At 39.4% G+C, this 25574-nt stretch overlaps 1 protein-coding gene across 1 annotated transcript; it reads left to right on the top strand.

Moving 5' to 3' along the window:
- Positions 1-59: 59 nt before the first annotated feature.
- On the top strand, positions 60-25574 carry dnajc14 (DnaJ (Hsp40) homolog, subfamily C, member 14). The gene is made up of 7 exons (XM_061984799.1): positions 60-205; positions 5803-7199; positions 7317-7423; positions 13721-13840; positions 13915-14075; positions 14139-14241; positions 23377-25574. Exons 2-7 carry the CDS (start codon positions 6003-6005, stop codon positions 23684-23686), a joined length of 1998 nt encoding a protein of 665 aa, XP_061840783.1. The 5' UTR covers positions 60-205; positions 5803-6002; the 3' UTR covers positions 23687-25574.

Raw genomic sequence — 25574 nt, 5'->3', positions numbered from 1 at the left:
AGTCAACGAGTGTACTTCTAGCTCCTGGTCAATAGGTGGCGGTAGTGCGCGCTTTGTGCCACTGCACTCGGCAAAAGTCCGACAAAAAGAAGCCGAACGAGAGCGAAGAAGGAAGTGAAAACATGAACAGGAGAAGAAGAGAGGACCATAAAAACAACACGGACACCTGGCAGTTCCCAAACAAGGTTACACAATTACCTGAGAGGTACATATATTTATCGCGCATACTTCATTTCAATGCACATGTCCGATACTTGTCAATGTGAACCGTGTCCTTATCCTGCCTGGTCGAGTCCCACAGGAAGGGGAATGACTGTGGTGTGTCTGCTAACTGTGCTAACTAGCGAATAGTACCTTATCGGTGAGGCGTGTGGACGTTAAAAGGCAACAATGTCGCCGTGTTGCTGTTTGTACGGTCATGGTTTAACCAACCAGCGGGCAGGTAGGACGAGTAAATGTGTCCCAGTCCACCCGCATGCTCGGCAGCCTGGCCAGGCAGGGTGTTTCCCCAGGCTAACAGTCTGCTAACATTAGCCGCGATTAGCTGATGATCGGAATCAAAGTGACGTTTTTCTAGCAATTAACATTAAAACTAGATCACACAATATGAGGTATAAACGTTTGGTCGTTTTTATTTAGGAGACACTGGAAAATGTGATGATACGCCTTTTATACGTTAAGTATATCCTCTGCCCTCATTTTTAAACCGGTAAAACTAGTGTGGCTAATCATTAAATCATTCTCTTTGAAGATATAAAAGTAAGTTCCCTAAAGGTAAATTTTTATTTGATTCATGAGATTTATTTTAAAAAAAGATGGCCATTTAGCTAAAGTAAATAATGTCTGATTGCCACATTGGGTACACCTGTTCAATGCAAAAAAATAGTGCTGCCATTCTGACACGTGACTTTTCCCCGGAAGTGGTAGTCGACCAAGCCAAGATGGCTGTTGTTTTGATTGATTGATTGAAACTTTTATTAGTTGATTGCACAGTACAGTACATATTCCGTACAATTAACCACTAAATGGTAACACCCGAATAAGTTTTTCAACTTCTTTAAGTCGGGGTCCACGTTAATCAATTCATGGTACAAATATAAACTATCAGCATAATACAGTCATCACACAAGTTAATCATCAGAGTATATACATTGAAATATTTATAGTCCGGGGGGTGGGATGTGGAGGGGGTTGGGGCGGGGGTTAGGTTGGGTTGCTATCAGCATACTTCAGTCATCAACAATTATATCATCTGAGAAATGGACATTATAACAGTGTAGGTCTCACTTGTACAGCGAGTAGCGTGCGTACTATCTTGAGTATAAAAGAGGCCTGAATATTCCTTCAAAAAAATCTAACTCTGCAATGGAATAGATCATATACTACAATCTGTCACATGTATATTTTATATGTTCATTAATGTGCATTGTATCATGTCACAAAGTTATAAAAAATATAACAAATGGAAAATTCCTATGAGGAGTTTTATTGTACATCTATAAACAAGCTTATTGGTGTGTCTCGTGGGACAGGCAAAAGTTAAGTCAGAGAAAATGCAGTCGTTTATAAATTATTTAATGTTTCTCTGCGGCCTGGTAGCAAATGTGTAACGGACCGGTACCGGTCCCCGGGCCGGTGGTTGGGGACCACTGATATAAAGGATTATAGGTCGGTCGCGTTCCCAGACATATGGAACTATTGTGCTCCAGACGGCGTTCTACACGACAAAACAGATGAAACTTGGGAAAGCATGGAGGTCTACAACTTCTTTTTGTGTGGCTGGGTCAAGGAAACAGGTAAAACTAGTGTGGTTAATGGAAATCATTAAAAACATTCTCTTTGAAGATATAAAAGTAAGTTCCCTAAAGGTAAATTTTCATTTGATTTATGAGGTTTACGCTAAAAAAAGATGGCCATTTAGCTAAAGTAAATAATGTCTGATTGCCACATTAGGTACACCTGTTCAATGCAAAAATAGTGCTGCCATTCTGACACGTGACTTTTCCCCGGAAGTGGTGGTCGACCAAGCCAAGATGGCTGTTGTACAGCAAGCAGCTTGCGTACTATCTGAGTACAAAAGAGGCCTAAATATTCCTGCAAAAAGCAGATAGGAACAAGAAAATCTAACTATGCAACGGACTAGATCCTATACTTGATCAAAATAAGTGAGTGATATAAAGCATTATACGTCGGTCGCGTTCCCAAACATATGGAACTATTGTGCTCCAGACGCCATTCTACACGACAAAACAGATGAAACTTGGAAATGCATGGAGGTTTACAACTTCTTTGTGTGTGGCTGGGTCAAGGACATTGATATCAAGACTCTCCCGGATAAATATGTATCGTTTTTGCTCGGGTAAGGTTGCATTTCATGATTTAGCTTCGCGTCTACTGCCACGTTTGTTGTTGTTGCACGCGCTGTTTACGAGTAGCGTGTTTTCCCCATCTTTATCAATATATAACTATAGATATCAACATAGTGCATGTGCTGAAATATTAATTTATGATTGTTTATCAAAATATAACTATAGATGTCAACATTGCGTACATGCCGAATGATTCATTTATGATTGTTTATCAAAATATAACGATAAATGTCAACATTGTGTATGAGCTGAAAGATTCATTTATGATTTTTTATCAAAAATATAACTATAGATGTCAACATTGTGTATGCTGAACGATTAATTTATGATTTTTTTATCAAAATATAACGATAAATGTCAACATTGTGTATGAGCTAAAAGATTCATTTATGATTTTTTATCCAAAAATAACTATACATGTCAACAATGTGTATGTGCTGAAAGATTAATTTATGATTGTTTATCATGATATAACTGTAGATGTTAACATTGTATATGTGCTGAAAGATTCATTTATGATTGTTTATCAAAATATAACTATAGATGTCAACATTGTGTACGTGCTGAAAGATTCATTTATGATTATCTTTGGTAAAAACTCAACTCTTTTAGATTTTGCTCACATTTGCTTTCTTTTATTTAGACTTGCCGAGTTGGGGCTTTTCGAAACACTTGTAGCAAACGTGTGTTTAAGAAATACAAATAATATCAAAATAATACTTCAATGGGAAATAATAAACGTTAAAAGTATATTAAACAAACCTTTAACTAAGTGATCACTGCAAACTTGAATATTCGTCTTGCACTCTTCCGCCCTTTTTGATAACTTCTCGAGGAACTCTGAAGAAACGTTAATCCTTTTCGCGATTTGAATGATTCGTACAGCCCAAAACAACACAAACATGGAGCGTTTTTTCTTCGAGAAAGGCTAAATGGCGCCTAGTAGCCATTGAGTACAGAGCTAGCTTGACCACCACCAGTACTCATTGTGCGGGACGTGAGCCGGACGTGACGTCAGTAACATCCCGGCAATAGAAGAGCGATAGTAATCTGGCATTGTAATGATGCGAGAAACGTTTAATTTTAATGTAGTGCAGCTGCACACCACGGTAAATAGACATATTGCCTTTTTAATACCTTTCTGACAGTGTCCATCAAAATTTAGTTTTATCATCCTTTCAGAGACATATGGTTATGGTGTGAGTTTATTTCAAACATGTATACAAATACAATAATACAAAACATATAACCCACACATTCTCATTTCTCTTTACATGGGAAGAAGCAAAGCTTATTTAATCATATACCCCTTTTCCATTTCATAGCAATTAGTAACACATTTGTTCACTTCCTGTTCTCACCTGGTAAGACAATTTACATCAGTGAGTTCTAAATACATCAGTTGTCTGAATATTTAAGTCCGTTATGATTCACATAGTGAGATGAATGTCTTATTTTTAACAAAATTCTTCTTCCTTGTACTTGGTAATAATATTCTTATGCTGTTGGGTCTCATGTAGGCCAAGGCTGATATATTTTCCACAAATTATTTTGGGACCAAATTAATCACCAATGTAATCATGATATAACAATATCAATAGGGCTGCACAATTTTTGAAAAAAAAGGAATTGCGATTTCTCTCTCAAATTGCGATTCCATTTGCAATTTTTACATTTTCCGCACAAAAATGACAGTGAGTGAAGGAAGACATGTTACTTTAGACTGTCAAAATATTCTTGTCTCAAGGTGCCACACATTAGAACAATATGCAATAATTTACTTTGAAAAATATTTGTCTTAATGCAGCCAGACTCAGAGCTTTTGTCTACATCACGCTTTTAAACTGAAGACATAGTCGATAAAAACTGTACAGTGTTGATAATGTTATGTAATCATAATAATGCAAGTAACCATTTAATAAAGGATAAAACGTTTTATTTCTCATTACTGTAAAACTGTTTACCATTGTACTGTAATTGGAAGGTGAATAACTTTATCCTAAGTAAATAAACCAAAAATAAAATTCACTCGTTTCTCTAAGCAAAAATTTGACTTTAATAAATACAGAACATTGTAAAGTAAATTTTTTTTCCCCCAGTTGACGCATCGGATTTTAAGTCGCACTGCCGATGAATGGTCTGTTTTCTATCTTTTTTTCATACATAAGGCGCACCGGATTATAGGGCGCATTAAAGGGGTCATATTGTTATTTTTTTTTCTAAATGTAAAAGACTTCCTTTTGGTCTACAAAACATGTAATGGTGGTTCTTTGGTCAAAATGTTGCATAGATTGTTTTACAGATCATCTTCAAGTCACTTTCTGACAGTCGCTTCAGGATGCGCCGTTTTATGGGCGGTCTTATTTACGTGGCTCACCTTCGGCAGCGTTTTTTCTCAGTCATCTTTGTTGTAGCGGTGTAGCGTGCAAAGATGGTAGTGGAAGAAGTGTCAAAAGATGGCACTAACTGTTTTAATGACATTCAGACTTTACTTCAATCAATAACGGAGCAGCATCTCCTCATCCGTGGCTCACTAGTGCAATAACAAAATGTGTCCCGTGAAAAAACGTCCGACCAGAACTCTCTAAGAACTAAAGTTCCTTGGGTGAATAATGTTAACTCACTACACCGGTATGTTGTAGTGCTTTCATGGCGAGTTTATTGACAGATATAAGTAAGAACTTTAAACTACTTTATATTAGAAATGGCAACAGCAGAGGATGAATGTCCCATAACAAGAAGATAGAGAAAAAGAAGAAGCTTATCGACTACGGCGTCGCCACGGACTACAATGGTGGAGACGCGCACATTTTAAGTACTTATGCAGATCCCAAATACCAGAAGATAAGAAAAGTTGCTTTTGCATAATTTTGCGAAACAAAACGCCAGATAATGTCTTACCTTATACACACACCATAGTAATAGTCGTATGTTGAAGCACAGTACAATCCATCAAGCGGTGCGGCTTCATAGCTTACCAAAGTCATACTAAAACATTTTGATGCATTTTTGAGCACTGTTTGTAATGTTCTATATTTTCAATGGAACATATACAATTTTGGTGTTGTTTACTTGGGTCATATTACAGTCTCCTTGTATCTCTTATGTGTGACTGCCATCACATGGCAGTCTACACGTATCTCATATGTGTGAATGCCATCTACTTGTCACACTTATTACACCATGTACCAAATAAAATAGCTTCGAGGTCGGTAAGCACAACCAAAATTATTCCGTACATTAGGCTCACCGGGTTATAAGGCTCACCATCGAGTTTTCAGAAAATGAAAGGATTTTAGTGCGCCTTACAGTTTGAAAAATACGGTATTTATCGCTCAGGTCCTGATATAACGATCAGGGTGGGCAAGTGTACCTAATGGAGTGTCCAGCAATTGTACCTGCTTGTGCTATCATTTATCGTGTTGCTTTTCAGATCTCGTCCTTCTGCATGATGAGACGTGTTTAAAAAGCCTGACTCAGCTGCTGATATGGTGGACCTTAGACAAACTCTCAGAAGCCCCCAGTCTCACATTCGAGTGGGAGTCTGGGGACAATATTGCAACAGATCATGGCTTTAGGAGATCCTCTCCCACGGAAATCTATTTGGACTGCTCCGAAATAAGAGATCGGAAGATGGAGAGAGTGGCGGCTCAGAGGGAGATGGACGCCCTTTCAGATTCAGACGAGGAGCTGTCTGATGGTGAGTCGATGAACAGGTCTGGTTGCTGGGAGGCGAAAGAGACGGAAGACGGCAGCGAGTGCAAAACCAACGCTCAGGACATCCCGGCCACGCCGCACTACTCTGGAATCGGTGACGTGGAGTGCTGTGGCTCCACAGAGGGCAGAACTAACACCGGGGACTTTTCAGATGGAAAGGAACACCAAGGCGCTGATAGCCAGGAGAACTCCCAGGTCATAAACCAAGAGGAGGACGAATCCGCGAAGGAGCAGCACATGAACGGCGAGTCGGGCTGGAGGAACTTGGGAGCGGGGAAGAAATGCAAACCCAGGAGCGGCGGATCGATTTCAGAGCAGAGCAACCAAAGTGCTTTTACGGCCACCTCCTTCCAAAAAGGCAACTTTGTGCCGAGCGGCGGCAGGCACAAGCAGACCCGCAGGCGCAACCACCACCATCAGCTGAACCGAGGACGCAGACGCACGGGCAGACAGCTGGTCTTCGCCTTGAAGGAGGTGTTGTCGGAGTCGGTCAGCGTGTGGTGCATCTCCTGTGTCCACATGATGATCGAGATTATCGTCACATTGACTCATCATTGTGGCGTGGGCGTGGAGGCCGGTGGCTTGGCGCTCTACAGCTTGGGACAGCGGCTCTTTGTGAAGATCACGGACATCCCGGGAATGAAGGACGATGCCGGTCGAACTTTGAAATGGACAAAATGCACGGTCGCGCAGGTGGTGGACAGAGCCGTTCGGTTACTGAAGTGGACTAAACAAGCCGCCACGTCTACACTCAGACTTTTCTGTGCTTTGGTCATGCTCGGGTCCCAGCGGGCCAAAAGGGTCTTGGTCCGGGTCGGTGGAGAGAGAGGGAAACGGTATTGGACAGCTTTTCAGGATTCACGCCTGTGGAAGAGGGTGCTGCTCTTGGTGGAGAGAGTAGGAAACCTTTTCAAGAGACGTGGCCACGCGCAGGCATCCGACTTTGAGTCACCGGGGAGAGCAGGGAGAGGCCCGCCGGGACAGGAGCTGGAGAGACTGCTCGCCCTGGCCGAGGTCCCGGAGGAAGAGCTCGATCCCTTCACAGTTTTGGGCGTGGAGGTCCACGCCAGCGAGGCCGAGCTGAAGAAGGCTTACAGACAGCTGGCTGTCCAGGTGATGTAAAAAAAAAACTGCCTTTTGAAATATTTTCATTGATTGCCTCGATGAGATGACTAATGGATTTGTCTCGTTTACTCACACTATCCTCTTCTCCAATCCTGTTTCTTTTAGGTCCATCCAGACAAGAACAAACACCCACGAGCCGGAGAGGCGTTCAAAGTACTGCGGGCTGCCTGGGATATTGTCAGTAACCCAGAAACACGAAGAGAGTATGAGTTGTGAGTACACTATAGTAGTAGTAGTAGACAAAATACAGGGGAAGTGCTTAGGTTGAATATCATCTATTTCGGGGGCGCTGGCTGGATTTTAGAAAAATGTTGAAACATTTGTCCCTCGCCACATTGCGCTTGGAAGTTTGCGACTTCATGGCAGATTGGCCTAATAAATACAGGGATGTGAGCCCCCTTTGAGAACAACGGAACATGTAAGCTAGCTAAATGGTTAGCTAACTAGCAAGCTTGTTTCGGTGCTCCTGATCGTCTCCCCGTCTTGCATTTCAGTGCAGCCTTATGGCAAGACTAACAGCGAGTACCTGCAGCTGAGGCAAGCTTTCAACACATTTTGTTTGGATCGTATTTTTATTGATATTTTATTGAAAATACGTGAAATTATAATTTAATGCGCAAATGAATGTTTAAAAACCTGGGTTATATTAAGCATATTTAAGCATAAAAATGACTAAGGCCATGTCCACACGAACGCAGGGAGTTTCAAAAATACATATTTGGGGTTTAAACCATCTCCATCCACACGAGTGTTGTTTCAAAACTGTCTGTCTACACACAAACATTCACCTGCTGTCATGCACTTTTTGTCCAACAGAAGCCTGAAAAAAGTAGCCACAGCTGACTTGGTGGCATTACACCTCTATTATGTTTATTTTGATAAACTTTAGACCAGACCTGGGCAAATTAAGGCAAGGGGGCCACATGCGTTAAGCTTTTCAATCTGGCCCGCCGGACATTCCCAAATAATTTTTTAGATCTTAAAGATGGAAACTGTAGCTGCCATTACGATGTGCAGTGATGTTTACAAATTACCGTAAATGTTGAACTATACAAAGTATTCCAATGGTTGCAATCTGCGCTTTTGTATGATATATTAGTTACTATGGTAATCTAATTAGTTACTATGGTAATCTAATTAGTTACTATGGTAATCTACGTCACATCAGCTCAGACAAGGCACCAAGCAGTGTGGGTGGGGAGCGTTTCCACAGAGTGTTTACAGAGCGGCCAGCCTGAAATGCGGGTGTCAGGGACAGACGCAGAAGGAGATTCTTACAACAAAGTTCTAAAACTTAGTGATATATCAGATTGTAGGTGGGGTTTTTTCCTTTTTTTGCGTTCATATTTCGCTGTTTGTGTTGCATTTCGCTTGATTGTAAAATAAGTCAATCGACATGGGGTGTGACATTCATATGTTGTCAATATTCAGTGTTTTATACTTCATAGTCAATATTGTAAATCCCACATTCTTTATTTTCATGTACATTCTCTGTGTCTCATTCAGTAAAGAAATGTACAATTCCATTCCGTTTTTTAAGGCAATCCGTCATAAAGTTTTTAGCATTCAATCAGACATTATTGTGAGGTTTTGTATTAGTGTTCCTAAAAATCAGATATACCGGCTCCCAGACACATGTTTTTCTCTCAATTTGGCCCCCCAAGTCAAAATAATTGCCCAGGCCTGGTTTAGACGTACAATGACATGTACATTATCTTTAGAACCAGCCTGCATCTACACAGAGCCCTGGGAACATTATTTTATCTTTTTTTCAGTGTTTAAAGCGCGGATGAAACCCAACACTCATAGTATTATAACGTGTTTAACAACATGGTGATGTATTACATGTGCAGTGAAGTGTACATTATTTCTAAAATCAGCACTAACAAGCCAAGGAAACCCTTTTGCATGTTTGAGTGCCTATATAAAGCACATGGACGTGGTGTGCCACTGTAAAACTCTTGTGGAATTATAAAGCATTTAATCATGGATATAGTGATATAGTACATGTGTAATGAAGTGTATATTGTCTTTAACATCAGTACACACTACAAGGAGGACGCTACATCATGTTTTATTTTAGTTGCTTGGTCCCTTTTTACACGTGTGCACGGTCGCGCCTAGCTCCATCTACAAGAATGGAAGCAACACACTTAGTTGACTTCATGATTTGTCGTTAAATAAGGACTGAAAACATAAGATAATGTTGCACCTTTCTTATGACACAGAGCAAAAAGTATTGCTTGTCAAAGCTGTCCCATCAGGTGGAGGTTCCACAGCGATCGTATCCAAGACAGCCGACTCTAATTAGCGCTGGCGGGAGTGTCGCAAAGCTTATTTTGATGTCTTTTTTAGTTAATGTTGAGTGAAAATAGCAGCATATTTACGTTTAAACATACAGTAATTCCTCTTATAGTGTGTTTAAAGGCAGCAAGGTAGATTTGTTGAGCTTGGAAATGACCGCACAACTGTGATGTCATCACAAGTCTGCTAAGTGGAGAACTCTACACTTTGGCCAGCGTTTGCAAAAGTCTGCGTTTTTAAAGACAAAAGTATGCGTCTGCACGTGGATAAGAGGCCTAAATGCAGAGATAAGTATGTGTTTATTGTGTTCGTGTGGACACGTTTACACTGTAGGCCAAAGTGACCCAGATCTGATTTTTTTTGTATTTCTTTTTTTCCAGCTTAATGTTAACACTGCAAGTAAAATGTGATTTTTATCAGACTCCAGTGTAAACGCGCATGTGGCCCACATGTGGCCTCGACGTCACTTGCATGCGCACTTCGATAAAGTGAAAACAAAGGAAGTCGGGAGGAAGTCGGTACTACTACAAAATAAAATAAAAGTCGCAACACCTTAAAAATTAGTGTTTTTTTAGGTTAAAGTAATATAAAGTATTAATGGATGTACAGTGCAGGCCAAAAGTTTGGACACACCTTCTCATTCAATGCGTTTTCTTTATTTTCATGACTATTTACATTGTATTTTGTCACTGAAGGCATCAAAACTATGAATGAACACATACAGAGTTATGTACTTAACAATAAAAGGTGAAATAACTGAAAACATGTTTTATATTCTAGTTTTTTCAAAATAGCTACCCTTTGCTCTGATTACTGCTTTGTACACTACTGGCATTCTCTCGATGAGCTTCAAGAGGTATCAGAATCAGAAATCAGAAATACTTTATTAATCCCCGAGGGGAAATTACAATTTTCAGCACAATCCCATTCAAGATCAGACAAACATTACAGGGAGACAGAACAGGTCACCTGAAATGGTTTTCACTTCACAGGTGTCATAGTTTTGATGCCTTCAGTGACAATCTACAATGTAAATAGTCATGAAAATAAAGAAAACACATTGAAATGAGAAGGTGTGTCAAAACTTTTGGCCTGTACTGTGTATAGTGTAATGTATTTGGGAGTGTTGTCATCTTTTTATGGCTGTTAAGTAGAGGAGACGCGAACACTGAGCTTTATTTTTCATCTCACATGTAAACAAATACACCACAGCGTCAATTCTGGTCCTTCAGCAATCGCTATTTATTCTGAATCAAAATATATATTCATATATTACATATAGACTATTATTTGCGCACTATTGACAAATGATGCATCGAAACTTCGGTCGTCTTAAATAAAAACCGAAACCGGATGTTGCGATGAAATATCCACTTCCTCTTTCAGGCGCACACGAGTGACGTAGCTCGACCAAAGATGACCAAAAAGTCACATTCAGGTCACATTGCGTTTAGACTGAAGATCAGATTCCAATCAGATTCAGGACTACCTCCTGATGTGGCCTGAATCTGATGCCAAAAGATCAGATTTGAAGCACTTTGGAGCATTTAGACCGGCAACAAAAATCAGATCTGTGTCACTTGAGGGCAACAACAATCAGATTTAGTGGGCAGTGTAAACGGGGCCTAAATGAACAAAAATATCAATACTACATACGTATTGGCTACTAGATGAGGCCATCGCTCCTACAGTCACGACACAAAATGCCTAATTTTCCATTATGATTTTAAGTGTATTAGTACAAATGAGTGTAAAGGTGACTCGTTTCATGATTCATTTACCACAGTTAGGCCCGGAACCAATTACCGGTAACAGCGACAAACGAGGGATGACCGACAACCGTAATGAATATGTTCCAAGGTCCATCTGTCACCGCCATAACACCATTATATACTCTGGAGCAGTGGTTCTCAAGTATCATTTGTCATGCTCCCTCCAGGGGACACAATTTTATTCATTTCCACTCCTGGATTGGAATACTATTAATGCAATCTGTACAATCTATTATTAATGCACCGGATCCTCCATTTAGTGACTTCAATGGTTCAGCTTCAGGGTTCGTAAATAGACAAGTTCATATATAGAAGGAATGTAACCATGAATAATGGGTTCCAGCCTCGACAAAAGTCCATATTTTCGTAATGTTTTGTACACTTTGAACACACTATAAGGCGCTATACAGTATTGTACATCAAACAAACATAACAAGGAGGTTTGGATCAACATTCTATTTAATAACAAAGCCAAAAAACATCTGAACTGTCATCCTTGTATACAGCCGCCCTGCTGACACGCACACACAAAGTGTCACTAGCACAGTGGTGCACTCATGCCTGATCAATAATCACTAACCTCGACAAAAAAAGTAAGGCATGTTATTATAACCACGAACGGATCCGTGTCTCGGAATTGGCCAATAAATCCGCTGTCAAACGCGGAATATCAGGGAAATTGACATAAAATCAAAGTGAAATGCTGTCATTTTGAGTAGAAAGAACATTTGTTTGGTAAAATAATGTGTCCTGTACTGCTCATTCATCCCCCAAAACACTTAACCGCCCCGTCATGAAGTAAACAATGTAGAGATGACCACTTGAAACAGTGACTAAAATAGGAAGCTAAAGCTAGCAAGAACAACAATACACCCACAACACATCTCATTTGCTTGTGTTGTTGTGAATGACATAATGGATGTAACATCAATGTACGAATAATCATACACTCACACATTACATCTCATCTGATTGTGTGGTTGTGAACGACATCATGGATGTAACATCAATGTACGAATAATCATACACCCACACAACACATCTCATCTGCTTGTGTGGTTGTGAACGACATCATGGATGTAACATTAATGTACAAACAAGCATTCACACAACACATCTCATCTGTTGTGTGGTTGTGAATGACATCATGGATGTAACATCAATGTACACACAATCATACACACACACAACACATCTCATCTGTTGTGTGGTTGTGAACGACATCATGGATGTAACATCAATGTACAAACAATTATAGACACACAACACCACAAAAAATGGCACTATTGGCTTTATTTGAACAAAAAATCTTAGGGTACATTAAACATATGTTTATTATTGCAATTTAGTCCTTAAATAAAATAGTGAACATACTCAACAACTTGTCTTTTATTCGTAAGTAAACAAACAAAGTCCCCTAATTAGTCTGCTGACATATGCAGCAACATATTGTGTCATTTACCGTATATTCTATTATTTTGTCAACATTATGAGGGACAAACTGTAAAAATTGATTATTAATCCACTTGTTCATTTACTGTTAATATCTGGTTATTTTCTGTTTTAACATGTTCTGTTTACACTTCTGTTAAAATGTAATAATCACTCATTCTTTTTTACATACTTTACATTAGTTTTGGATGATACCACAAATTTAGGTATCGCTCCGATACCAAGTTGTTCCAGGATCATACATTGGTCATATTTAAAGTCCTCATGTGTCCAGGGACATATTTCCTGACTTGATAAACATAATATGAGTTTTAAAAAAAGGAAAAAAGATTTGGTGATGATAAAAAATATCGACGTAATTATAGTAGTATCGACTAGATACGCCCTTGTACTTGATATCATTACAGTGGATGTCAGGTGTAGATCCACCCATACCATTTGTTTACATTCAGGAGCGCTAGCTTGTTAGCAGTTAGCTATTGTATCCTCCTACGGTGTGTAGTGAAGCATGTTTAGCTATTCCTCGTCCTCCAGTGACAATGGTACTTGAAAGAAACTTACTTTGTTTTTCACCATGGAGGCCAGGATTAGTGATTTAGAAGTAGCTAAAACACTGCAGACTGCGGATGGTTAGTCTTAAAGCACCTCTTCCTGAGGGTGTTTCAGTGTTATAAATTCACCTTTATCTTTATTTTTTAGACCAAAATGCGTCCGTTCCCCGTTTTTCTGTCTACACACTGTGTCTGCTTGTAAGAAATCTGTGTGTGCGCGCTGCTGAACATGCGCCTCTGCTCGTAAAACCAGCAACGTCATGAAGTGACAACGCGCCGTCATGCCCATTAAAAAATATATATATATTTTTTAATTGGGGAACCGGTACTTTTCAAACAGAGTATAGTACTGGTTTTGATTCATTAGTAATGCAATACTATACTAGTACCGGTATACCGTACAACCCTAATCTGCCTTGTGCCATCACAGGAAGCGCATGGCAGCGACTGAGCTCTCCAAGTCCATGAACGAGTTCCTCACCAAACTGCAGGACGACCTGAAGGACGCCATGAACACCATGATGTGTACCAAGTGTGAAGGGAAGCACAAGTGGGTGTGCACACCTCTCCTGTCGGACCCATGTGGACACTACCTTCACTCCTGTCTTTCCTTTCCCCTCTCAGGCGCTTTGAGATGGACCGCGAACCCGCCGAGGCCCGCTTCTGCGCCGAATGTAGTCGCCGCCATAGTGCTGAGGAGGGGGACCTGTGGGCGGAGTCTAGCATGTTGGGACTACGTATCACGTACTTTGCCTGCATCGATGGCAAAGTCTTTGACATTACAGGTGAGAAAAAGTCTAGGTGAAGGTCTTGTGTGTCCATGTTCATTGTTACTTCTTTGTTTCCAGAGTGGGCGGGTTGCCAAAGGATCGTCATCTCTCCAGACACACACCGCGTGCCCTACCACATCTCCTTCGGGGCCAAGAACAACAGCAGTGCCACCAGATCCAGGTGACTCCACTCAATATTGTCTCTCATTCTTACGGCCATGATGCCATTTCCAGTTATGACAAATAACATGAATTAAATATATGTCAAAGTTGTCATATTAGGATTATTTCCTTCATGTAAACATTTCCTGGTGATCTACATGATACATGGAAACACTTCCTGGTGGTCTACATGATACATGGAAACACTTCCTGGTGGTCTACATGTTACATGGAAACACTTCCTGGTGGTCTACATGTTACATGTAAACACTTCCTGGTGGTCTACATGTAGACACTTCCTGGTGGTCTACATGTTACATGTAAACACTTCCTGGTGGTCTACATGTTACATGTAAACAATTCCTGGTGGTCTACATGTAAACACTTCCTGGTGGTCTACATGTTACATGTAAACACTTCCTGGTGGTCTACATGTTACATGTAAACACTTCCTGGTGGTCTACATGTTACATGTAAACACTTCCTGGTGGTCTACATGTAAACACTTCCTGGTGGTCTACATGATACATGTAAACACTTCCTGGTGGTCTACATGTTACATGTAAACAATTCCTGGTGGTCTACTTGTTACATGTAAACACTTCCTGGTGGTCTACATGTTACATGTAAACACTTCCTGGTGGTCTACATGTTACATGTAAACACTTCATGGTGGTCTACATGTTACATGTATACACTTCCTGGTGGTCTACATGTTACATGTAAACACTTCCTGGTGGTCTACATGTAAACACTTCCTGGTGGTCTACATGTTACATGTAAACACTTCCTGGTGGTCTACATGTAAACACTTCCTGGTGGTCTACATGTTACATGTAAACACTTCCTGGTGGTCTACATGTAAACACTTCCTGGTGGTCTACATGTTACGTGTAAACACTTCCTGGTGGTCTACATGTTACATACATGTAAACACTTCCTGGTGGTCTACATGTTACATGTAGACACTTCCTGGTGGTCTACATGTTACATGTAGACACTTCCTGGGGTCTACATGATACATGTAAACACTTCCTGGGGGTCTACATGTTACATGTAGACACTTCCTGGTGGTCTCCATGTTACATGTAGACACTTCCTGGGGTCTATATGATACATGTAAACACTTCCTGGGGGTCTACATGTTACATGTAAACACTTCCTGGGGGTCTACATGTTACATGTAAACACTTCCTGGGGGTCTACATGTTACATGTAAACACTTCCTGGTGGTCTACATGTTACATGTAGACACTTCCTGGTGGTCTCCATGTTACATGTAGACACTTCCTGGGGTCTATATGATACATGTAAACACTTCCTGGTGGTCTACATGTCACATGTAAACACTTCCTGGTGGTCTACATGTTACATGTAAACACTTCCTGGTGGTCTACATAACACGTCATGGTGCTTCTTTGCTCAGAATTTTGCATAGGGGATATTTTACACACCATCTTCAAGATGGTTTCTGACCCTCTTTTCGGGATGCGCCATTTTGTGGGCGGGTCTTATTTACGTGCCTCCACTTTGACAGAGTCTTCTCCTCGCCAGCCACGTTGTAGTTTTTAGCGTTTCCTCGAGCTAAATGCAGTCACGTGTCCGACCCACCATCTGGGGCGGCATAGCTCGGTTGGTAGAGTGGCCTTGCCAGCAACTTGAGGGTTCCAGGTTCGATTCCCGCTTCCGCCATCCTAGTCACTGCCGTTGTGTCCTTGGGCAAGACATTTTACCCACCCGCTCCCAGTGCCACCCACACTGGTTTAAATGTAACTTGGATATTGGGTTTCACTATGTAAAGCGCTTTGAGTCACTAGAGAAAAGCGCGATATAAATATAATTCACTTCACTTCACATCTCAAGTTTTTGAACAATTTCCCTTGTGGATCATTAAAGTTTGTCTAAGTCTAATCTCAAAGTTCAGGAAGTTATGACTGTTATAATTTGACAACACAAGGGGGCGACATTGGTGTTGATTTCAACGTCGAGTCCACAGGTGTCAAACTCAAGGCCCGGGGGCCAAATGTGGCCCTCCACTCCATTTTATTTGGCCCTTGAAAGCCTGCAAATATGTTTCAATAAACTACTGTAACTTTTCTTACTAAATCTATTCTTTCTTAAAAATACATGTACTCCATGTAATCGCTAATGATGTTAACTTAAATATTGTCTAATTATGCAAAAATATATTATCAAACATTGAAACCATTTTGTAAATAGAAATAAATACTAATAATAATGATTTCAAAGCAAGTTATCCATCAAATTGTGCAATGTAAAAGTAGCAATAGATTTCATGGTCAAATTGTGAAATTTACTGTGGTTTTTTACAGCATTTTTCTCTAAATTAAAAAAACTTTTTTGACTCTAATAAACTGTGGTGCCGTTTTGGCATTTACAGTAATACTCCGAAAAAAAGTTGTAAAAAAAAACCGAACAAACTGGCAGCTCTGGTGCCAACATTTTACTGTAAAATTGCAGTTTTTTTTTATTTACAGTATAAAGACCAGTGTTGGGTTAGTTACTGAAAAACAGTAACTAGTTATAGTTACTAGTTACTTCATTTCAAAAGTAACTCAGTTACTAACTCAGTTACTTACACCAAAAAGTAATGCGTTACTGTGAAAAGTAACTATTTAGTTACTTCTTTTTTTCTTCTTTTTTTTTTAAAGCTCCAATTAATGCCCTTTTAGCCTTTATTTCAGTACTGTTATTGCACTGGAGAATAATACAATCTGTTGATCAACTTGACATACATTTGTATCACTGAACTCTGCTAAGCAATGTGGTCGACATACAACACACAAAGACAAAGATATGTTACAAAGGCCAATTTGTTTCTGGCCAGAACAAATTGACAAAACTATTTTAAATAGCTGCAACATAACATACATAAGTAACAAACAGCATAATAACAGCATAGCTGTAAAGCAAGAAAGGCACACACTACATACACAAAGCCTAACCAGGCATTTTTTCCTCAAGAAATTCTGACACAAAATCATGTCTGAAGCCCAGAACACTCTACACATTTCCCCAGTTTTAGTTTAGAGATAAGGAAAGATTGGCCTGGCCCACTAGCATTTCTCTTTATGATTGACAGAGTGTGTGTACCTTCAGTTCTGAAAGATGAGCAGAGGCAGAGTTAATCCTTACGTGGTGAAGTGTCATTGGAGTCTCTGTCTCTCTTTACTAGCTTCGTCGAAGCATGTTGCTATGTAGCTTGTTTCAGCAGATTTGAATTGCTGTTTTGGGCAGTAGATGGGATCTTTGATCCAAAGCACAATTTACATTTAACTAAATTGTTATTTTCTTTGTGCTCGACAAAAGAAAAGTAGTGAAAATATCTCCATGTTAGCAAACTCGACTTCTGGCTCCGCCATGATCAGACACGCCCCCCTCCCCCTCTCCTCCCTCCACACACTCACACTCACACACAGAGCGCGTGTCTCTCTCTCTTCTCCGGCTTGTGACACAAGAAGAATCAGAACGATGACACAGCAGCCCTCCGATAAAACACACTTTATACTACCCGTATTTTCCGCACTATAAGCCGCCCCGGGTTATTAGCCGCACCTTCAATGAATGGCATATTTCAAAACTTTGTCCACCTATAAGCCGCCCCGGACTATAAGCCGCGCCTACGCTGCGCTAAAGGGAATGTCAAAAAAACAGTCAGATAGGTCAGTCAAACTTTAATAATATATTAAAAACCAGCGTTCTAACAACTCTGTCCCAAAATGTACGCAAATGTGCAATCACAAACATAGTAAAATTCAAAATAGTGCAGAGCAATAGCAACATAATGTTGCTCGAACGTTAATGTCACAACACACAAAAAAAACATAGCGCTCACTTTCTGAAGTTATTCTTCATTCGTAAATCCTTCGAATTCTTCGTCTTCGGTGTCCGAATTGAAAAGTGTGTGTATAAGGTAAGACATATTATCTGGCACTTTGTTTCGCAATATTATGCAAACACAACTTTTCTTACCTTCTGGTACCTGCTGATCTGTATTTGGGATCTCTATAAATCCTGAAAAATTGTGCGAGTCCGCCTTTGTAGTCCGTGACGACACCGTAGTCTATAAGCGTCTTTTCATGAACCGGAAACACCAAGAAGCACCACCTTTAAAATCATCCAGGTGAAGTTCGCTTGCTAGCGTTGTTGCCTTCATTCGAATAGTGATGGTGCTGACACTTCTGCTTGCTGCTCTCTGCTCAACAACCCACTGTTCGAGTTTGTCCTCCAACAGTTGCCATCTTGCTTTGTTCCCTCGGAAACTCTGTTTTGTCTTCTTTACCTGGCGCAGGTCATCTTCTTGCTTCCTCCACCTACGCACCATTGATTAATTTATGTTATATTCTCTTGCTGCTGCTCTATTTCCGTGTTCTTCGGCATGACTTATTGCCTTAAGTTTAAATTCTGCGTTATACACGTGTCGCTTAGTAGGAGCCATTTTGTGGTCTGGTCTTTACAGATGTAAACACACAAAGGAAATGAAACGAAAATCCGCGCGCTTCTTCTTCTTCCGGGGGCGGGTGGTTGCTTACAGTAGAAGAAGAAGCGCTTCCTGTTCTATGGGGGCGGGTGCTTACCTTGGCGGTTGCTTGCGTAGAAGAAGAAGCGCTTCCTGTTCTACCGGGAAAAAAGATGGCGGCTGTTTACCGAAGTTGCGAGACCTAAACTTTATGAAAATGAATCTTAATATTTATCCATATATAAAGCGCACCGGGTTAAAAGCCGCACTGTCAGCTTTTGAGTAAATTTGTGGTTTTTAGGTGCGGCTAATGGTGCGGAAAATACGGTACAAAAAAAGTAACGTAAAATAACGCAGTAACGCATCATGTAGTAACGGTAACTGAATTACTGAATATAAAAAAATAACGCGTTAGATTACTAGTTACCGCCGAATCTAACGGCGTTACAGTAACGTGTTACTTTGTAACGCGTTAGTCCCAACACTGATAAAGACATATGTAAATTTTTCAGTAGAATTCTGGCAACTGAGCTGCATTTTTTACCATAAAAACAGCAGTACTGTTTTTCCATTTACAGTAATATACACTCAAATTTGAGGTGAAATTGTTGCAACTTACCATATTTTTTACATTTTAGTTTAAAAAAAATCTACTAATAAAATGCATAAAAAAATGGTGTAATATAGTCACGTACTGTTACGCCACTGTTAGAAGCGGCCCTTTCAGGCCAAAACATAACTGCGATGTGGCCCTCAGTGAAAACCACTTAGACACCTCTGCTCTAGTCATTTTTATGTTGTTTGTGAATTTAAAGTGTAGTGCTTTTATTGTGAAGCAGGAAGTGTGTGATTGATATGGTTTGACGATAAAAATTACTCTGGACTTTTTCTATCAAGTCTTTTTTTCTTGCACGGCTTTTATTCCATCTTACTCAAGCAGTTAGACCAGCGTTTCTCAAAGTGTGGGGCGCGCCCCACTGGTGGGGAATAGAGACATGACAGGTGGGGCGCGAGGAACGGGAGGAAATGTATCTTTCAATTTTTTTTAAAAATTATTATATTCTTAGATTATTTTTTTTACTAAGCTTTCATTTTCTATACACACTGTAAATCACTTTGTGATTCTGTCTGTGAAATCCGCTATATAAATAAATGGAAATTACCGGTACTTATTTTTACTGTAGGCTTTATATTTCTCGGTACGAGCGAAAGTTTGACAGACATAGCAACAGTAACTAATGGGGGCGGGGCTAAGCGGAACAAACTTTCGCGCGGATGGGTAGCAGGCTAATGTGTGGATCACAATTACACAAATATATACATTTGTGACTCGCACCTCAAAGGTCGTCGAGCCAGAGCCAGCGCCTGCAGAGAAACAAAAATCTGACGGGCACACACTGTGTCATTCACCGGGAAGCACTCGCGTCAAGGCAGCTCAGCCCCGAACTCAATGAGGTTTTAACATGTTGTGAGCGCGGTAAATTTGATCAAAACACGACCACTGAAAGCGCGACTGTTCTCTGCACTGTGTGAGGAAATGGGAGCTGATCATACAGCCGTGCTGTTTCACAGTGAAGCAAGGTGGCTCTCCTGGGGGAAAGTGCTGTCACTTGCCCTGTCTTGCCAAATGCATAGCTCCTCCTTTTTTTTTTTTTGCAAAGAGGCACTTTTATTGTATTTATTATTGAACTTGATGCAAGTTATTTGATTTATTATTGAACTTGATGCAAGTTATAACACTTTTTTTGATTTATTATTGAACTTGATGCAAGTTATAACACTTTTGTTTTATTTATTATTGAACTTGATGCAAGTTATAACACTTTTGTTTTATTTATTATTGAACTTGATGCAAGTTATAACACTTTTTTTGATTTATTATTGAACTTGATGCAAGTTATTTGATTTATTATTGAACTTGATGCAAGTTATAACACTTTTATTTGATTTATTATTGAACTTGATGCAAGTTATAACACTTTTTTATTATTATTGAACTTGATGCAAGTTATAACACTTTTGTTTTATTTATTATTGAACTTGATGCAAGTTATAACACTTTTTTTGATTTATTATTGAACTTGATGCAAGTTATTTGATTTATTATTGAACTTGATGCAAGTTATAACACTTTTTTTGATTTATTATTGAACGTGATGCAAGTTATAACACTTTTTGATTTATTATTGAACTTGATGCAAGTTATAACACTTATTTGATTTATTATTGAACTTGATGCAAGTTATAACACTTTTTTTGATTTATTATTGAACGTGATGCAAGTTATAACACTTTTTTTGATTTATTATTGAACTTGATGCAAGTTATAACAGTTTTTTTGATTTATTATTGAACGTGATGCAAGTTATAACACTTTTTGATTTATTATTTAACGTGATGCAAGTTATAACACTTATTTGATTTATTATTGAACTTGATGCAAGTTATAACACTTTTTTTGATTTATTATTGAACGTGATGCAAGTTATAACACTTTTTTTGATTTATTATTGAACTTGATGCAAGTTATAACAGTTTTTTTGATTTATTATTGAACGTGATGCAAGTTATAACACTTTTTGATTTATTATTGAACGTGATGCAAGTTATAACAGTTTTTTTGATTTATTATTGAACGTGATGCAAGTTATAACACTTTTTTTGATTTATTATTGAACGTGATGTAAGTTATAACACTTTTTTTGATTTATTATTGAACTTGATGCAAGTTATAACAGTTTTTTTGATTTATTATTGAACGTGATGCAAGTTATAACACTTTTTGATTTATTATTGAACGTGATGCAAGTTATAACAGTTTTTTTGATTTATTATTGAACGTGATGCAAGTTATAACACTTTTTTTGATTTATTATTGAACGTGATGTAAGTTATAACACTTTTTTTGATTTATTATTGAACTTGATGCAAGTTATAACAGTTTTTTTGATTTATTATTGAACGTGATGCAAGTTATAACACTTTTTTTTATTTATTATTGAACTTGATGCAAGTTATAACACTTTTGTTTTATTTATTATTGAACTTGATGGAAGTTATTTTATTTATTATTGAACTTGATGCAAGTTATACCACAGCTGCACATTTATTTTATTTATTATTGAACTTAATGTTATTTTATGTTATTGAGTTCGAATGTATACAACTTGATGTTCAATAAATTTGAAAATGTTAAAGCTTGGCATTAGTGCTCTGTTGTGGCGATGGGGGCAGGTGGGGCTTGAAAACTCCCCCTTGTCCAAAGTGGGGGATGACAAAAAAAGTTTTTATTGTAGTGTCCCGGAAGAGTCAGTGCTGCAAAGGGTTCTGGATATTTGTTCTGTTGTGTTTATGTTGTGTTACGGTGCAGATGTTCTCCCGAAATGTGTTTGTCATTCTTGATTGGTGTGGATTCACAGTGTGGTGTATATTTCTAATAAAACTTAAAGTTGTTTATACGGGCACCCTCAGTGTAACCTGTATCGCTGTTGATCAAGTATGCGTTGCATTCCTGTGTGTGTTTATGCAGAAACCGCACATATCTTGTGACTGGGCCGGCATATTGTTAGAATAAATGAAAAGTGTACGTGACGACAGCTCGTAGAGGACGTTAAAAGCAGTGCCTTCAAAGCACGCCCCCAAGACTGTGGTCCGGGTGGGCTACGAGATATAATGTCTGATGAACACCTTCGTTCGATAATGAGGGATGCCTCAGCTCAAAGCCTGAGCCCCGACATGAATGAACTAGCATCCAAGAAAAGATGGCAGGTATCTGGCTTGGGCACATCAGATTAGATCAGTGTGTTGCAAACTGAGCAGTTTAAAGCCCTGAATGGTTGGTTTATTCATTATTTTATTTTCAAATTTATTAGCATGTGGAAAAAGTTAATGTTGATATTTACTTCAGAAGGCTGCAAATAGAAAAGAGGCATTCAATTTTTATTTAAATTGTATTTGATATGCCATTGATATTTTTAAATTATTATTATTATTATTTGAAACTCGATTTTGCATGTCACTATAAAGTTATACAAGCCTTGCTTGTTCACTATTCAATGCAAAACTTGTTTGGGTCCTTATTAAAAGGTTAATTTGTTCAACCTTGGCCTGCGGCTTTGTTCAGTTTTACATTTTGGCCCACTCAGTATTTGAGTTTGACACCCCTGAGTTAGAGTAACAATCCACATTATACGTTATTAATGCACTCAACTGGAATATAAACACGGACGTGAAGCTCCACCTCCAGCAGACGTTTGCTGCGACGGTCTCACGGCGATGGAAGATAAAATATTATTTTCTTGTCATGACTTTAGTCCTGATATTTCCACAATGTACATTTTCTTTGTACAGTTCTGCTCACTATTTTACCGCTTGTGGCTCAACGGCAACCGGACGCCATTACATTTACCCAGACAACGGAACGGCTCGAGGGTCAAAAAGGATTGCTGTTAAATAACTTGTAGTTAACTTTAACCGCCCTAATGATATTAGTGTTATGAGTTTTTAGTGGTCCCATTGAGGAAACAAAACATTTATTATTATACAATTATAGGATGACTTCTTCTTCTTCTTCTTCTTCTTCTCTTTTTTTTTCTCCTTGATCCACCACGTCTTCCATCCTTGTACGTGGTCTAAGTGTGTATTGATGGTTTACGCCCCCGTTCTGCCTTCCAGGAGCCACGCCGAGCACGGCCCCGGCCCCGTCCCCGGTCCAGCCAACCCGGCAGATCTGCAGGACTTCTTCAAGCGCATCTTCAAGGGAGGACCCCCCAGTGACATGCCTGCCAACGGGGCTTTCTTCCCCTCGGGTCCACCCCACCACGCCCCACCCGGCGCCGGGCCGCCCCCGTTCTCCCCTCCCCCGGGCCCGACCACTTTCTTCATGCCGGGGGCCCACCATCGGCCCGAGTCCGGCGAGCCCTGGTCCGAGGGCGGAAAACCCCCCAGGAGGAAGAAGAAGGTGCGCAAACCCTTCCAGAGGTGAAGTCTGCTGACACCTTGAAGAAAGATCTGTTTGGCTCTGGTCTGGCCTGTTGGCACGCTCGCGTCCCACATGGAGGTGCTTGCTCCAAGACCTGAAGATGTGCCGTGGACTCAGCAGAACTCAAAAGACCGGAAGATGTGCTGTGGACTCCATCTTAACTTTCCACTTCTTCACCGCCTGTATGTAGCCTTGATCTTCTTCTGCATCCTTCTCTTCACCTAACCCGCCATGAACCAGGAGGCCATAAAGACCTGGGACTCGGACTACTGCGCACATTTCAGTACAAAATGTCCCTCATGATCGTGCTTGTTCTGTCCAAAGTGGCAATTTTAGAGATTGTTCCAAGACGTGTTTGAGGACATCATCCAGGATCAACACACCAGGGGTGTCCAAACCTTTTCATTTTCAACAAGAGGGCCCCACTCAAGTTTGGTCCTAAGGACCCAGAAGGGTGTCAGTTATAAAAATGTTCAAAAATAAGCCTTTTTTTTTTTTTTTTTTTTTTTCTTTTTTTTTTTGACGTCTATATCTCCAGATCAACTTCAGATCTGTCGATGTAACCTTTTATTTTTTTTATGTTTTGTGCCCTTTTTGTTCAAGAAACCCTGTTTTTTATGGCAAAAATCACAAACTATGCAATACCCACCCCCCCACCCCCACACACACACAAAAAAACAAACATTAAAAGTGGAATATTTGATGTGAAGTAATTAGAGCCTCAATAGGTCAATCATTCATAACATTGATTTCATTCATTATTTTTGAACAATGACATTAAAAAAAATCCCAATAAAATTCTCAGGGATCCAAAAAGGTCCCATTTATAAAGTGTTAAAAATTAGCCATTTTATTTTTTTTGTTTTGTTTTATGCAGTTTTTGTCTGAGAAAACTTACTTAACATTGATTGGGATTAGGGTTAGATGAATTATATTTGAGCAATGCGACCCCAAAAGGGACAAGCGGTAGTAAATGGATGGATGGACATAAAATAAATAAAAAAGTCCCAATAAAGTTCTCAGGGATCCAAAAATGTCCCGCTCATATAGTGTTAGAAATAAGTTGATTTTGATTCATTATTATTTTTGAACAACGGCTCCAGCAAATGGATGGATGGATGGACGTTTAAAAAATCCCAATAATATTCTCAGGGATCCAAAAAGGTCCCATTCGTAAAAATATTAAAAATAAGTTGTAAATTATTTTTTACTTTCAACATTTAATTGTCTCCACAGATCTACTTTTTCTGTTGTATGTCCTTTTTGTCATAGAAAACTTAATTAACATTAATTTTGTCAATATTTTTGAGCAATGACAATTTAATAACAAAAAAGCTGCCATGCATGTTGTTGTTTTTTCTTTAACAGTCAACATTGTACACCCGTTTGATCTTTTATTTCACTTTTTTAAAGTTATTTTTCTGTAAAAGCCTTTTTAAAATGAGCAGCTTGTGGTTAAAAAAAAGAAGACTTTGGACACCCCTGGTCGAGATTCTTCAGGAAGTGCTCTGCAGGCCTCGTTAATGTCGGCGTACACTGCCCTCTGTTGGTCATTCTTGGAAGTACACCAGAAAGGAGCGCCGTTGCGCTTTGAACTCTTGTTTCGTCTTGGGACGTTTTACTTTTTATAATCCATATTTAATTTCACACTTTTTTTGTTTGAATCATTTAATTTGTGACCACCCGAGCTTAAATTTTAAAAAAAAGTAGCAAAAGGCGGTCACTTTACCAACGTTAAAAAAAGAAAAAGAAAACATGAAGTCATCTTCCTGCTGCTTCATCAATGGTCACAAACAACTTCAGGAAAAGCAAAGTGTTTACATCTTCCGGGTCAACATCGCCCGTCTTTGGGACGTCTGATTTTCTTCCCAATTTGAGTGAATTGATTGGA

Source organism: Nerophis lumbriciformis, linkage group LG23 (genome assembly GCF_033978685.3).
Source record: "Nerophis lumbriciformis linkage group LG23, RoL_Nlum_v2.1, whole genome shotgun sequence".
In the NCBI taxonomy this organism is placed as follows: Eukaryota; Metazoa; Chordata; class Actinopteri; order Syngnathiformes; family Syngnathidae; genus Nerophis; species Nerophis lumbriciformis.
The sequence above is the reverse complement of the archived record's forward strand: the minus strand, read 5'-3'. Positions and strand labels throughout refer to the sequence as shown.